This window comes from Tiliqua scincoides, chromosome 4, assembly GCF_035046505.1.
Source record: "Tiliqua scincoides isolate rTilSci1 chromosome 4, rTilSci1.hap2, whole genome shotgun sequence".
Classification (NCBI taxonomy): Eukaryota; Metazoa; Chordata; class Lepidosauria; order Squamata; family Scincidae; genus Tiliqua; species Tiliqua scincoides.
In genome coordinates, this window is record NC_089824.1 from 169619944 (window position 1) to 169632784 (window position 12841).

The 12841-nt window shown below is 41.4% G+C and overlaps 1 protein-coding gene across 7 annotated transcripts in view; it reads left to right on the forward strand.

Moving 5' to 3' along the window:
• The window catches only part of BRPF3 (bromodomain and PHD finger containing 3), a 51240-nt gene that overhangs the window by 18845 nt on the left and 19554 nt on the right, over positions 1-12841 (forward strand). For all 7 annotated transcript variants that reach the window (XM_066624767.1, XM_066624769.1, XM_066624771.1 and 4 more), the window contains exons 4-7: positions 750-881; positions 4503-4631; positions 5036-5348; positions 5598-5864. In XM_066624767.1, coding sequence (XP_066480864.1) covers positions 750-881; positions 4503-4631; positions 5036-5348; positions 5598-5864 — 841 coding nt within the window. The remainder of the gene's footprint in view (positions 1-749; positions 882-4502; positions 4632-5035; positions 5349-5597; positions 5865-12841) is intronic.

A 12841-nucleotide genomic window follows, 5' to 3' on the forward strand; every position in this document is an offset into this window, starting at 1 on the left:
ATTCACGAGGTGCTCAGCTACAGTTTGTCTGGTTCAGAGGGGAAGACAGAAGAAAAGGAAAAGGAAGGGGAATAGAAAGGACAAAGAAGCTTGTTATGTGTTCTGTGTGCCTGGGGTGGCACAATGATTCTTCAATTTCCAAATGAGGTGGGAGTGTTTAATGCAGCACCAGTAACTCTCAGAAATTGCACTTTAGGTGGAAGAAGATGTTTTTGGAGGTCTATTGCCAGACCAAATTATAGTAATTTTTGCCATCTGCTAACATATAATTAGTCTGGCTCATGGCGGACCATCCTTCTATCCAAAGATGATTCTTATTGGGTTTCTGTTACACATCCCTAGTGGAGGTGGCCATTTCCTAATGAGCCATACCATGGGAAGGGTGTGACTAGGTGCATATCCAATGTTCACAAGATCTATACTTTAACAGAGAGCACTGATTTAGTTGTCAGTGAAGTTGGTGAGGGGGCTAGTGACACACTTTTGAAACTTCAAATGTTGTTATTTAACACTGGGATTTAACACCAGTATGTTAACACCAGGATGTTGTAACCTGGGTTGGACAAATTTAGTCAATACCAAATCTATGCTTAGGCTTCTACTAGATTGAATTAAGGTGCTTACAAAGTAGATTCTTTGTTATAGTTAGAGCCTGATTGTGGGTAACTGCAGACAGGAAGAGAGTGATGAGTCAAGAGAGATGCAAGGCAAGAGAAAGCAATACAAGGAAATTTGTATCCACTTCACAGAAAGATCAGGATGAGAAGACCAGCGCAGTGAAAGAAGAACTGAAGTACTGGCAGAAACTGCGGCACGACTTGGAAAGGGCACGATTGCTCATTGAATTAATTCGCAAGCGTGAGAAACTCAAACGTGAACAGGTGGGCAAAATCACAAGTTGGTGGTCTGTTACCATTGTTTCTTAAGCCTGACCATTGCATTTCAGTTTGTCACTGGACAGCTTTGCTATCTATGCCAGTGTTTCTTAAACTGTGGATCAGAAACCACTAGGTGCATTGCAAGCCAATTTCAGGTGGGTCTCTATTCATGTCAATGTATATTTTATTTTTCATAAACTTGATGCTACCATGGCATGTGACTGGGGATATATTACAAATCTGAACTTTTAGCAGGGTACTATGTATATACTTTTAACAATGATAGTCCATGGGGCTTACTCCTGGGTAAGCATGGATAGGATTGTCGCCTTAAGTAGTTTGGAGAATTTTTTAAAACAGATCAGCAACTCTGTGGGAGGTTTAGGAGGGTTCTTTATTTTAAATACATTTTTAAACCTAAACTTATTGTAAACTTTTAATTAATTGATTTGATGTTTTCATATGGGGTTGTTAAAATTTTCCCGCTTGATAATGTCACTTCCAGGTCAATGACATCACTTCTTTTGAGTCCCAACAGATTGTCATTCTAAAAAGTGGGTCCCAATATTATTATTATTATTATTTATTTTATTAATTTGTACCCCGCCTTTTTGCCCAACGTGCACACAAGGCGGCTTACAACATTTTTAAAAATACAACATTAAAAACAATTAACAACAGTTTACAATAATTAAAAACCTAAAAACAAACAAACAAACCCCGTGGATTTTTTATATAAAAGCAAGAACGCCAAACCAATACTAAATGGTTTGAGAACCACTGGTCTATGCAAACACAATCACAATGGCTTTCACTACTAATGTGAAATGCACACTACTTAGTGTGCTAAAAATGACATCAAGTTATGAATGACTGCCCTGACTCATAGTTCCAAAAAGGCAAAAAGAGTTTCATACAATTACTGTTTTGGGTACAAAAAAATGTTGATATTTTATATGCTTTTGAAAAGAATAGAATTTTTTTTACAATGAGGAAAACCTTAGTGAGTCTTGGACATTTGCTGCTCTAATTACTGGGAGCCCCACATCAGCCCTCTTGAGCTTCCTAAAGGAAGAGTAGATATGTAAATTATAAATGTATGGCACACTTTTTCAGTGTTGTTGCCTCGCCACAAATGCTGTCTTGTCTTTAATGAAAAGGTTACACTAGAGATTTTCAATCTTTTACATCTCACAGCACACTGATGACACTAAATTTGTCAAGGCACACCATCAGATTTTGACAACTAACAAGGCACACCCATTGACAGCAGGGCTTGCATCCCCCCCCCCCACTGTGGCCCTACTAACAAATGACCCTCCCCCAAACTCTCACAGCACAGTGCTCAGTGGTTGAAAATGGCTACACTAGAGATGAATCCTTTACAATCAGCATTCTTATAGATGTCAGATGATCCATAGCCACCTTATTATCATATGATCAAATATACTGTACTTGCAGCACAATCCTAAGCATGTTTACTCAGAAGTAAGTCTGATTGTGTTCAGTGGGCCTTACTCCCTAGTATTTAGGATTTAGGATTGCAGCCTTAGATGGTTGAAAGAAAAAGTCTATATCACACCAGTAGTTTATTGTCATTGAGAAGTTGCCAGTGCATGCCATTTTGAAGATGCAAGAAATAACCCATGACAAATGATTAAACAACTTAGGCTGCAATCCTATTTACACTAACCTGGGAGTTAGTCCCACTGACTATAAGAGGACTTACTTCTGAGTAGACATGCATAGGATTGGGCTGTTAGAGCACAAACTAGAAGGTGTACTCCCCTGGCACAAGCCCCCTGCACTGGCCCCAAGAGTGTCACAAACATGCCGTAAAGCATGTTAATGACTACTGTTGAGCCGACTAGTCCAGTGTGAGGATGTGCACTGGCCTGCTGGCACTGGATCCCCACCTGGAAGTGGTGAGTTTGTGCTGGCTCAAGCAGGCCAGTGCTGGGGTGAGAGAGGGTGTCTGAGAGGTAAGCTGCTGCATCCCCAATGGGTCTCCCTGGACTTGCGCCACCTCTGAGGTGGTATAAGTCCAAGGAGAGCAAAGTGGCTTGTAGCCGCTCCACGCTGCTCAGGAATGAGGGCTAGGATTCAGCATATCTGCTGGATTCCAGCCCTGCCTCCCGCTCCCTGCCCACCCACCTGCCCCCTGGACTCCCCTCCCTCCACCCTGGAATGCCTCTCGCCCACCTCCTCCCCGCCCACCCCAGACCCTTGCATCGGCTGAGATCGGCCAATGCAAAGCTTCCTGTCAGAGCCAGCATGGAGGCTGGATTCAGCCTCCACGGACCAGCGTGCGTCCCTGCGCCGTCGCAGCCAACTCTAGAGGAGTCGTAGACGTGCTTTACAGCACATGTACAACCCTCCTGGGCCAGTGCAAGTGATTTGCACTGGCCCAAGGGCTAGCTAGGATTGCACCCTTACTCTGTTTATTCTCCAGAGCAAGTCTGAAATGGGAGAATGAAGCTGCTGCTTCCTCAGTTCCCACCTCTCTCTTGACTATGTGTTTAGTTCTTAGAGATAGTACATATTTGTTGGCTTTAAGGGAGTTCAACTATATGCAATATTGGCTTTTCACATTGATCTTGAAACATCATCCTTATGTAAGATGTGGGCCGACTGTACATATAGCTGTTTGGACAACTTGTACCGTATTTGCCCTATTGTTGTATCTCTTATGGCCTAATACTATCCCCTGTTGCTGCGGTTAGAACTAGTGTTCCAGTGGCATATCATGCTTTATGGCTGTTGTAAATGACCTGCTGGCAAAACGTGGAACTGCACACTTCTGGCCAACCACTGGAGAGGCCATGGAGGCCCAGTGAATGATAGTGGGAGCAGGAGTGCCTGCCAGATAAGCAGAATGGGGGAGGGGGAATTGGAGATGGGACAATGGTGGGAGTGGCACCCAACACAGGTAACTTGCTTCAGATGCTGTTCTCTTTGATCGAAGCCAGCACACCATCTTTGTCTCCTTGGACTTGCACCAGCTAAAGTGCTGCTGCAGTTCTAAGGAGACCCATAGCCAACCAGGAGGCTTATGGAGAGGTAAGGGAAAATATTTTCCCCTAACAAGCCTCCCGATCTGCTCACCCCCCAGCCCATTTTGGCATGCTATGGTGGGAGAACAGATAAGACTGGGCTGTTAGCTAATTGTTTCAGAAACATTGGCATCTACGCTTTCTGAAATTCATGTGTTTTATCATGTTGTAGCTAACTCTCAGTTTTAAATTTTATGTTTTCTGAGTAAGCACTCGGCTACATGAAATAAGTTGAATAAGATCCTCACATCTTAATTTTTAAAGTGATCCTTATCTTAATTTTTATAGCCTCTTTCATAAGACGTTATATAAATACTTATTTACATAAGCAGTGTATAAATACTGTTAATAATAATAATAATAATAATAATAATTAATACAGCAAGAACATTCCACAATAAAAACATATAATCGTGTGTACTATACAGGCAACTGTATATATAGCACTTCTTTAGCTTCCTCTGGAATTAGTTTACAAACCATTCTTATAGTGTCCTAAGACTGGTGAGTGAATCAGTTTGTTTAATTATTTATCAATAAAGGAAATACAGTATTTGGTTTGGATTTTTAGGTAAGGGTTCAGCAAGCTGCTATGGAGTTACAGCTCACACCTTTCAACGTACTGCTGCGCACAACACTGGATTTACTGCAAGAAAAGGATCCGGCCCAGATCTTTGCAGAGCCTGTAAACCTGAGTGAGGCAAGTACCTTACCTTGAAGTGCAGTTAGGCTTACCTGAAGATCTGTTCCTATACATATGCTACATAATACTATATAACTGATGAGAGCAAGCCACTGTTTAGATTGCCAATGCTGTACTTGTTTTTTTGTTGCATAAACAAAGCAATTTCTTCAAGGAGCTAATGTGGAGGGCATCCCAACTGTTCAGAATAAGGCACTTTTTGAGGGAGGTTACTGTTGGTTCTCAGAAAGAAAATTTTTATTTTTCATAGCCTTGATGGGGTATGACTTGGCTGGGTAAAATTGATATGCAATTGTGCTCTACCCCAGTGCCAGTAAAAGGGCATTTAGATTGCTTGTGATGGATATGCCCTGCTTGGCTAGTAAATGATTTTTGTAATTGTACAGGTTTTATATGTTTAGGTTCCAGATTACCTGGAATTCATTTCCAAGCCAATGGATTTTTCTACCATGAGGCAGAAGCTGGAGTCCCACCAGTACCGAACACTGGATGAGTTTGAGGAGGACTTTAACCTTATTGTTTCCAACTGCATGAGGTATAATTCTAAAGACACAGTTTTCCATCGAGCAGCTGTCCGACTGAGAGACCTTGGAGGGGCAATATTGCGCCATGCACGGCGGCAAGCTGAGAATATTGGTTTTGACCCTCAAGTAGGGATTCATTTACCTGAATCACCAAAGACAGAAGATTTTTATCGTTTTTCTTGGGAGGATGGTAAGTTTCCATTAGGGCTTCTATTTTAAGAGTAAAAGTCAAGTAAGGAAATGTAACATAAGGATGGATGCCGCTTTGGAATCCCACCCTAAAAATGCTTGTACTTTCCCTATTTATGGTATAAAATTAAAGTAGCTTTAGTAAAATTGTGCTTGGGTGTGACTTTGATAGCTTGACCATAGAGGAATTCAGAGACCCTCTTTTGATCTCCTTAATCAGCTATTTACAACATTACTATTCTCTTTGCAGTTGATAACATTCTCCTCCCTGAAAACCGGGCTCACCTTTCCTTAGAGGTACAACTGAAAGAGCTATTAGAAAAGCTGGACATAGTGAGCACCATGCGGTCAAGTGGTGCCCGAACACGTCGTATTCGCCTCCTGAGACGTGAAATCAACTCCATCCGGCAAAAGCTGGCTCAGCAACAGAACAAAACCTTGTCAAATGGTGACCTAGCTCCATGGGATGAAAGCCTGGAGAAAATACATGGAGAACGGGATGAGGATGGAAAGAAAGGTAAGAGGTTTCTGCAGATCTTTGAGGAAACTGGGTCAGATTGCACAGGAATGGAAGTCCTCTGAAGATTGCCTAGTTAAATGAATACATCTAATGGGTTATGTGCAGATTAATCATCTATTTTGTTAGAAAAAGGACTATGCAATTATTTTAACAGCAAACAAAATAATGTATATTCTTGTAATTGTCTGATAGTTCAGAGGGAAAGCAGCAGATAGTAAACAGAATTGCCAGAATGCATCTTTATACTACAAAATCCATTTATGTCAACAACTATAGGGCATCTCTGGGAATGCAAGAACTACCTCAAAACTTCCAGTTGCTCAATTTAGGAAGATAGCTTTATAGAAAGGTGTATGAAGATCTTATCTCAGTTTCTAAAGATGTATGCATCACAAAAACAGCTACACTGGAGCCACTGATTCACCTTCTATGCAGTCTCAGAAGAAAAATGTCAAGACTGTTTAGAGCTGTTTGAAAATGGTGTTATTCGTTTTACTTAGAAGTAAGCCCATTGTTTTCAGTAATTCAGGTGACAATCCTATAGTGTTCAACAAAAGCAAACACCTCTACTTATGTCCCTAGTGTTAGTGTTAGCTGTTGGGTACGTACTTGAAACAACATGAATTTAAAAGCAAGAGATTCTGAAGAGTGTGTCAAATTGGCTGTTCCAAAGGAATTCTAATCAATTTTCCAGCTCTGATGCACATTAGCATTTCCAGCAGGAGGGGCAGAGTGTTAAGCATGACACCTCAATGTGCTGTGGAAGCTGCCCCTCCCCCTCACCATTCTGGCAGGTGAAAGCAACTTGGAGATGTCTCTTCCACATTGCTCTTGCCTTCTGGAATTGCTCTAACAGGGAGGGGCAGCTTCCACAGTGCGTAGAGACACCCTGCAAAACTTAGCACTCCCCCCCCACTACAGCCAATGAAGCCATGACAACGGGGCATGCACTATATTCTGAGGTAGGAGGGCAGTCATGGAAGCCTCCTCAAGGTCAGAGAAAGTTTATTCCCTTACCTCAGGACTGCATCAGCACTGGAAAATTGGTTAAGATTGGGCTGTGAATCCCAAAGACATCCTTGGATTGTGGCAGCAATCAAAGGCAGCACAGACAGTTGCAGAATATGGCCCCTATTTTTGCAGTCAGCCCAGAGTTTAATTTACTTTGAAATGGAAGCTGCTTTGTTTTCCTACGTTTTTCTAAAATGGCATCCTGTGGTAGTATTTGAGTAGAGTTTCTTTAAACACTGTATTGGTAAAGGCAAGATGAAAAACACCTGAACATGTCTTAACATAGCATGGAGGCAGGAAGTGTATTGGGAAGAACAGCTAGGGAACCAATCAGGGTGGACCAGTCAGTGCTTTACCTAGAATGTCATTCTCATGGCACTTTGCCAGGAGAAAGCAGTTGAGTATTACTTGCCTTTATCTCAAACTGAAAGTCTCAAAAATTGCAAGTCTATACTCTAGTATCTTGGAAGAAAGCAAAAATAATTTTTGTTCAATAAATAAATTTAGCCTGAGCTGGGTGGCCTTCATATTGTCCGAGAACCTGATACTGCCTATAACCTTTGCACTATTCCAGAGTCCCAAAGGTGTTGAATTGTTTCTCAGTTTTAGCATTTTTTTCAGTGCTCTATCTATAGTCCTAGAGTGCCAAGTCCCTCGGTGTGCATGACCCTTAGCACCAGAGTGGCCTACTACAAATGCAGAATAAAAAGAGTTGTTGCCACTAGTGCCAGATACGTGGTGGTGCACAGGTGCCCTCCTATATGTTTATACACCATATCTATGTATATAGTGAAATGCTTGCAGTGCTGCATTTTCAGCTGTGAACATTTTTTTCTGATTTGGAAAAGTGCATATTTGTCAATACTCAGTAATAAAAATCATACTACAGGTAAGCTGACATAATTAGAGTAGGGCATATAAAATTATCCCAGACACTCAAAAATAAATGTCATGCATATGAAATAAGGGAAATTCATTAGCATCAGCCAAGGGCATAATATTACATTTCCTTGATATATGTGGAGCTTTTTACAAGCAAGAGTTCTCAGGAATGTATTTTGAACTAATGTGCAGGCAATTTTTGAACAAATATTCAAGATAAAGTAAAAGTAAAAGAAGATAGAGATTTGCATGAACTGTTTTCTACTATTATAGAAAAAAGTAATTAAAACATGAAACTTTTCATAGCAGCTGCCAGTTTAACATGATGCAACCATTTTATGATGCTTATAATGAGTCCCTCAAGTCAAAAAGCTATTTACGTGCTTGTGATCTACACTGACTTATACTTCCCCAATACAGATAGAAAAATCGTAAAACCAAATTAATAAGCAATGCACAAATACTGTCTAGCACAGGACACCTGAAAGTGGCCTGAGAACCCACAGTACTCTGCCATTAGTTTTCCCAGATAGATTAGTGTCAGTTTTGTGGGTGAGTATAATAAGAATTTGACACTAAGAACTGAGCATTGTGCCTTTTGATTGAATACATATGAAGAAAAGTCCATTCTCCAGTAAAGAGCCTGATCCTGCCATGCTTAGCATGCAGTTGTGCCAGCGGAGCATGCACTGCATAGTATGTTGCAAGGGTTGAACAGAAGGCCAATAAAAATCCTTCTTTACTTATCCCTTGGTAGGCCTTCTGACCACCTATGAGACTCTTCAGAGTCATGATAGCTATGTAGTTGGCATACGCAGGGCAGGCTGGAAAATGGGGGATCTGGCATGTGCTTTTTCTGCTGAGATCCCCCTCCTCCAGCCTGTTCTGTGTCCCTTGCCCTCCCCCCACCTTGCTTAATACCTAGAGTCAGTGGCAGGCTCTCAAAGCCTCCATTCATTCATGCTAGCCGCTCTGGAGCACCTGATGGTGGAATACCTTTAGCACCATCATAAATGAATTTATGGCATCAGATTGGAAGATCAGCTGCCATAAATGGGGGGTAGAATTGGACTGTAAATATGCTATTCTCTGAAATAAAAATCTTCATAGTTAGAAATGGAAAGAAAATAATTAGCCCAGGTCTATATCTGTTAACTTAGCAGAAATTCCACTGTGTTGAATGAATCTTACTCCCAGATAATTTGCATAGGATTACAACTTTAGTGAGTTGACATTTGTTAGAGATGCTGAGCACCTTTTAAAAGATATTATCAAGGACTCCTACTGGGAAAAGGTTGAAAGACCAATTACTATGACCTTTGTTGTTTGTAGTGCTGTTACACATTTATCAAGACTGGTAGTGTGGGTTGTAATTGGTAGAGATGAATGGGCATTCAGACGTTCATTGTGTACATGGTGCCTGGTATCTGCTCACAGTCTTGGCCCATGCCAGTATGCCTCAGCACTCTGATTCATGCAGCAGAAGCTTTTTGTCCATCAAAACTCATTGTAAACTATACCACTTTCATATTCATTGCCTGTGCATTAGAAAGCCTCCCCATCAATCCAACCAAGTTAGTGTAATACTCAGTTCGGCTCCTATAGCTAAAGTCTCTAAGAGGAAAGAGACAGGGTTGCACAGGTCATCCTTCCCCTTCCTGGCTAGGCTGTGGGAGCAGGTGCTATTTCCACATTTCCCAAACCTGTATCTAAGTGATCGTGACTGCTTAACCTGCTCTTCCTTTTGCTCCCCAGGCTCTGCTATGGCCCTTTAGCAATTTCCAACTCTGGAGAGCAGGATCAGTAAACACTTTCAGACTTTTAGAGTAACCTCTATTCCCAGTTCATTCTCTCTCCACTGTCATTGAGGACCACACCATTGTATGGTGGTGGTGGTGATGGTGGGGAGACAGAAAGATGCATGTATTTTTTTAGTACTGGAGAACAAGATTTTCCACCTAGAGAGAGGTAATGCTACCTATGCTGCTGGGATACATAGTGCTTGGCTGGAATTCTTGCTACATAGTGGTCCTAAGCAGGCCAGTGCCATGCTGGGAAGGCAGAGTAGAGGGAGATGCTGTAGAGACTGCCCAAGTACCCAACAGGAGGAAAGGTTGTTATAAAGGCAAATAACAGAATCTCACTGCAATTCCTGAGAATTAGGCTTGTGAATTAAAACATGAAAATTAAAACTCTGATGTACTTTCATTTTTCATCTTGACGTTTGGGCACATAGATTACTAAAACTTAGTGCGCAATCCAAACCAACTTTCCAGCACCAAGGTAAGGGCAATGCAACTCCAAGCTAAGGGAACAAACTTTGCTTCAGCTTGAGGAGGCCTCCGTGGGAGGAGGCCCCCCAACTACAGGATGCAACACATGCCCCACTGGCACAGGAATGCCAGTGCTAGAAAGTTGGTTAGGCTTGCACTCTTATTTAATTTTTTCTCTACTACAGTAACAACTAGAAGTTACTTTTTCAAAGTACAGTTGGGCAGCCCAATCCTTTTTTTTTTAATTTTTTAAAATAATTTTTTATTAATACACACAAACATACACTACAAACACATACTCCACAAACAATAGAGGTTGCAGGACATCATCTACCAAATTATTTAATACATCATTCTACATTCCTGATCTGCTATTCTTCTACTTTTAACCCTCATTAACCTAAAAAATAAGGGAGAAAATTAAATAAAAAAAATAGAAAATATATATCTCTACATACCCTATATTATATACTATATATACTTATACTTTCTATATCATTTCTACCATTCCTGTTTATATCAACGTTCTAGACTCCTTCAAATACTTAACATACAAAATATGTTTTATTAATATATATATTGCTTTATATGAGATTTAAAATCTTATCTACCTTTCCTTTTCTAAAAATTAAACACTTATTATTTTACCACACTAATAACCATTTTTACTATCTCTAAACATCCCCAAGTATATTTTCAATTACATATATATTTTTTAACATACAAATTTAACTATTTTACTATCATATCATCATTCCAAAGAAATCTCAAACACTTTAATTCCAATTCTAATGCTTCTAAACTAACCTATAAAATACTAACATATCTCTTATCTCAAATATAAAAATATCTACCAAATCATTACTCTATATTGAATATCAGTTCTTCTCCTTATCTCAAATTCTGTCCACTCATTTTAATATCTTACATTTCTTCCATCTCTTTTTCCTAGTAAACTTCACATAAATCTTTCTCCACAATTGGTGCTTTAATAAATGTCCTCTTCTTGTTTCTTCCATCAAATCCAAATTCTGGCAGATCCTCTCCTTCTCTTGATCCATTTCTATGTCTGTCAGTCCAATTGTTTCTTCTCCGCTCTGATCCAATGACATCTGAATACTTGTCTTCTGAGCTGTTCCATCAGTCTGCAGCTCTATCCAAGTTCCTCTTCCCGGTTGTTGATCAATAATCTTCTCCTCCATTACGCTTTTTTCTTTCATGTTACTCAGTTTATTTATCTTTTGACTTAAGATTTCCACACTGATTTGAATTTGTAAAAATCGAATTCCTTCCTGATGACTCAATAGACTTAAAATTTGTATTTTTTCTTCCATGAGGTTTCCCCATTCTTCCTGACATTTTTTCCTTTGCAATTCTCTTTTAATCCACTAGATGTCATAAGCAGCTTTTTTAATTTGATCTCCCAATTTCCTTCTTTCATAGATGGTATCACCGCAGAGGTTTTCACAGCTTAGTGGCAAATTTTGCCATTTCTCCTTATCTGCCTCAACGGCTCTGTCCCAGGAGGAAAGCCCCCCACTCCGGCCAGGCTCTGACCTTCTCAAGACATTTATACCGTCAGGATGACAAAAGCTCTCCTGGCTTTGTCCTCGGATTTCCTTGAATCCACAAAAATTAAGGAGAAAAACAGACTAATTCCAAGAGCTCTGGAATCTGCTGCTCATGCACTACTTGGCCCCACCTCCTCCTGGGCAGCCCAGTCCTAAGGGGCAGCCCAATCCTGAGCTGGCCAGGGCAACCCCGCTTGGCTTCACCACGCCTCTGGCACGCCCCCCTGCATCACACCAGCCTCCCCACCCCTCCCCGTGTCACGCTGTTCTCCCCCCTCCCCGGAACGCCCCCGCCCTGTTTGCCATTCTGCAGCCTGGCGGTGGCAGACACCGCTGCAGAACGTGGGTACCCGCTGGGTGGAGCCACCTCCCGGGTGGAGCCACTGGGTGGAGCCACCGCAGGTACCTGCCGGGTGGAGCCCGCCGGGTGGAGCCACCTCCAGCGGGAGTCCAGCGGTAAGCCCCACAAACGGGCCTTACGGCATGTTTGCGACTGTGGTCCGCACCGCAGAGGCGCGGTGCAAACCATAGGATTGGGCCCTGAAACTCTTAACACTTCGTCACACATTTCACAATTCCAGGCTTTTAGAGCTTTTAGAAATGAGTTATTGGTGTTGCAGATGAGATACTGATAGAACCTTGCTGAAATGGCTTTCAGCAGTTCTACTTTGAGTGATAGTTAGGGGGGGCCCTTGGAAGATTTTCTTGTTTTCTCTCTCATATATTTTTTCTAAAGGGACACACCTGTGAAACACACTACTTGGGTAGAGCCTGAATTTCCTGGCTTGCCTAATGTAAAGAAGATCATTGTCCCTGAATATGAAGGTTTGGGAAAAGGAATAGAAAAATGAACCTATTTAATTTTTTTTTAATTAATCCATAATCAGTTTTGGTTTAAAAGCTTACCAATCCCTTGCCTTGGACCTATACTAAGTGGGACAGTGGATTGTTTGGTTATAGACGTACTCTGCTCCAGAAGCCACTTTCATTCTGTATTTTTCTTAGGAAATTCTCGAATTATGACATTCCTTCTCTGGGGGAGGGGGGATATAGTCAGTTTATCTGACATAGGGCACAGTCCTAACCAACTTTCCAGCACCAAGATAAGGGCAATGCAACTCCAAAGTAAGGGAACAAACATTCCTTTACCTTGAGGAGGCCTCCATGACGGCTCCCCCAACTGCATAATGCAGCACATACCCCACTGGCGCAACAATGCTAGTGCTATAAAGTTAGT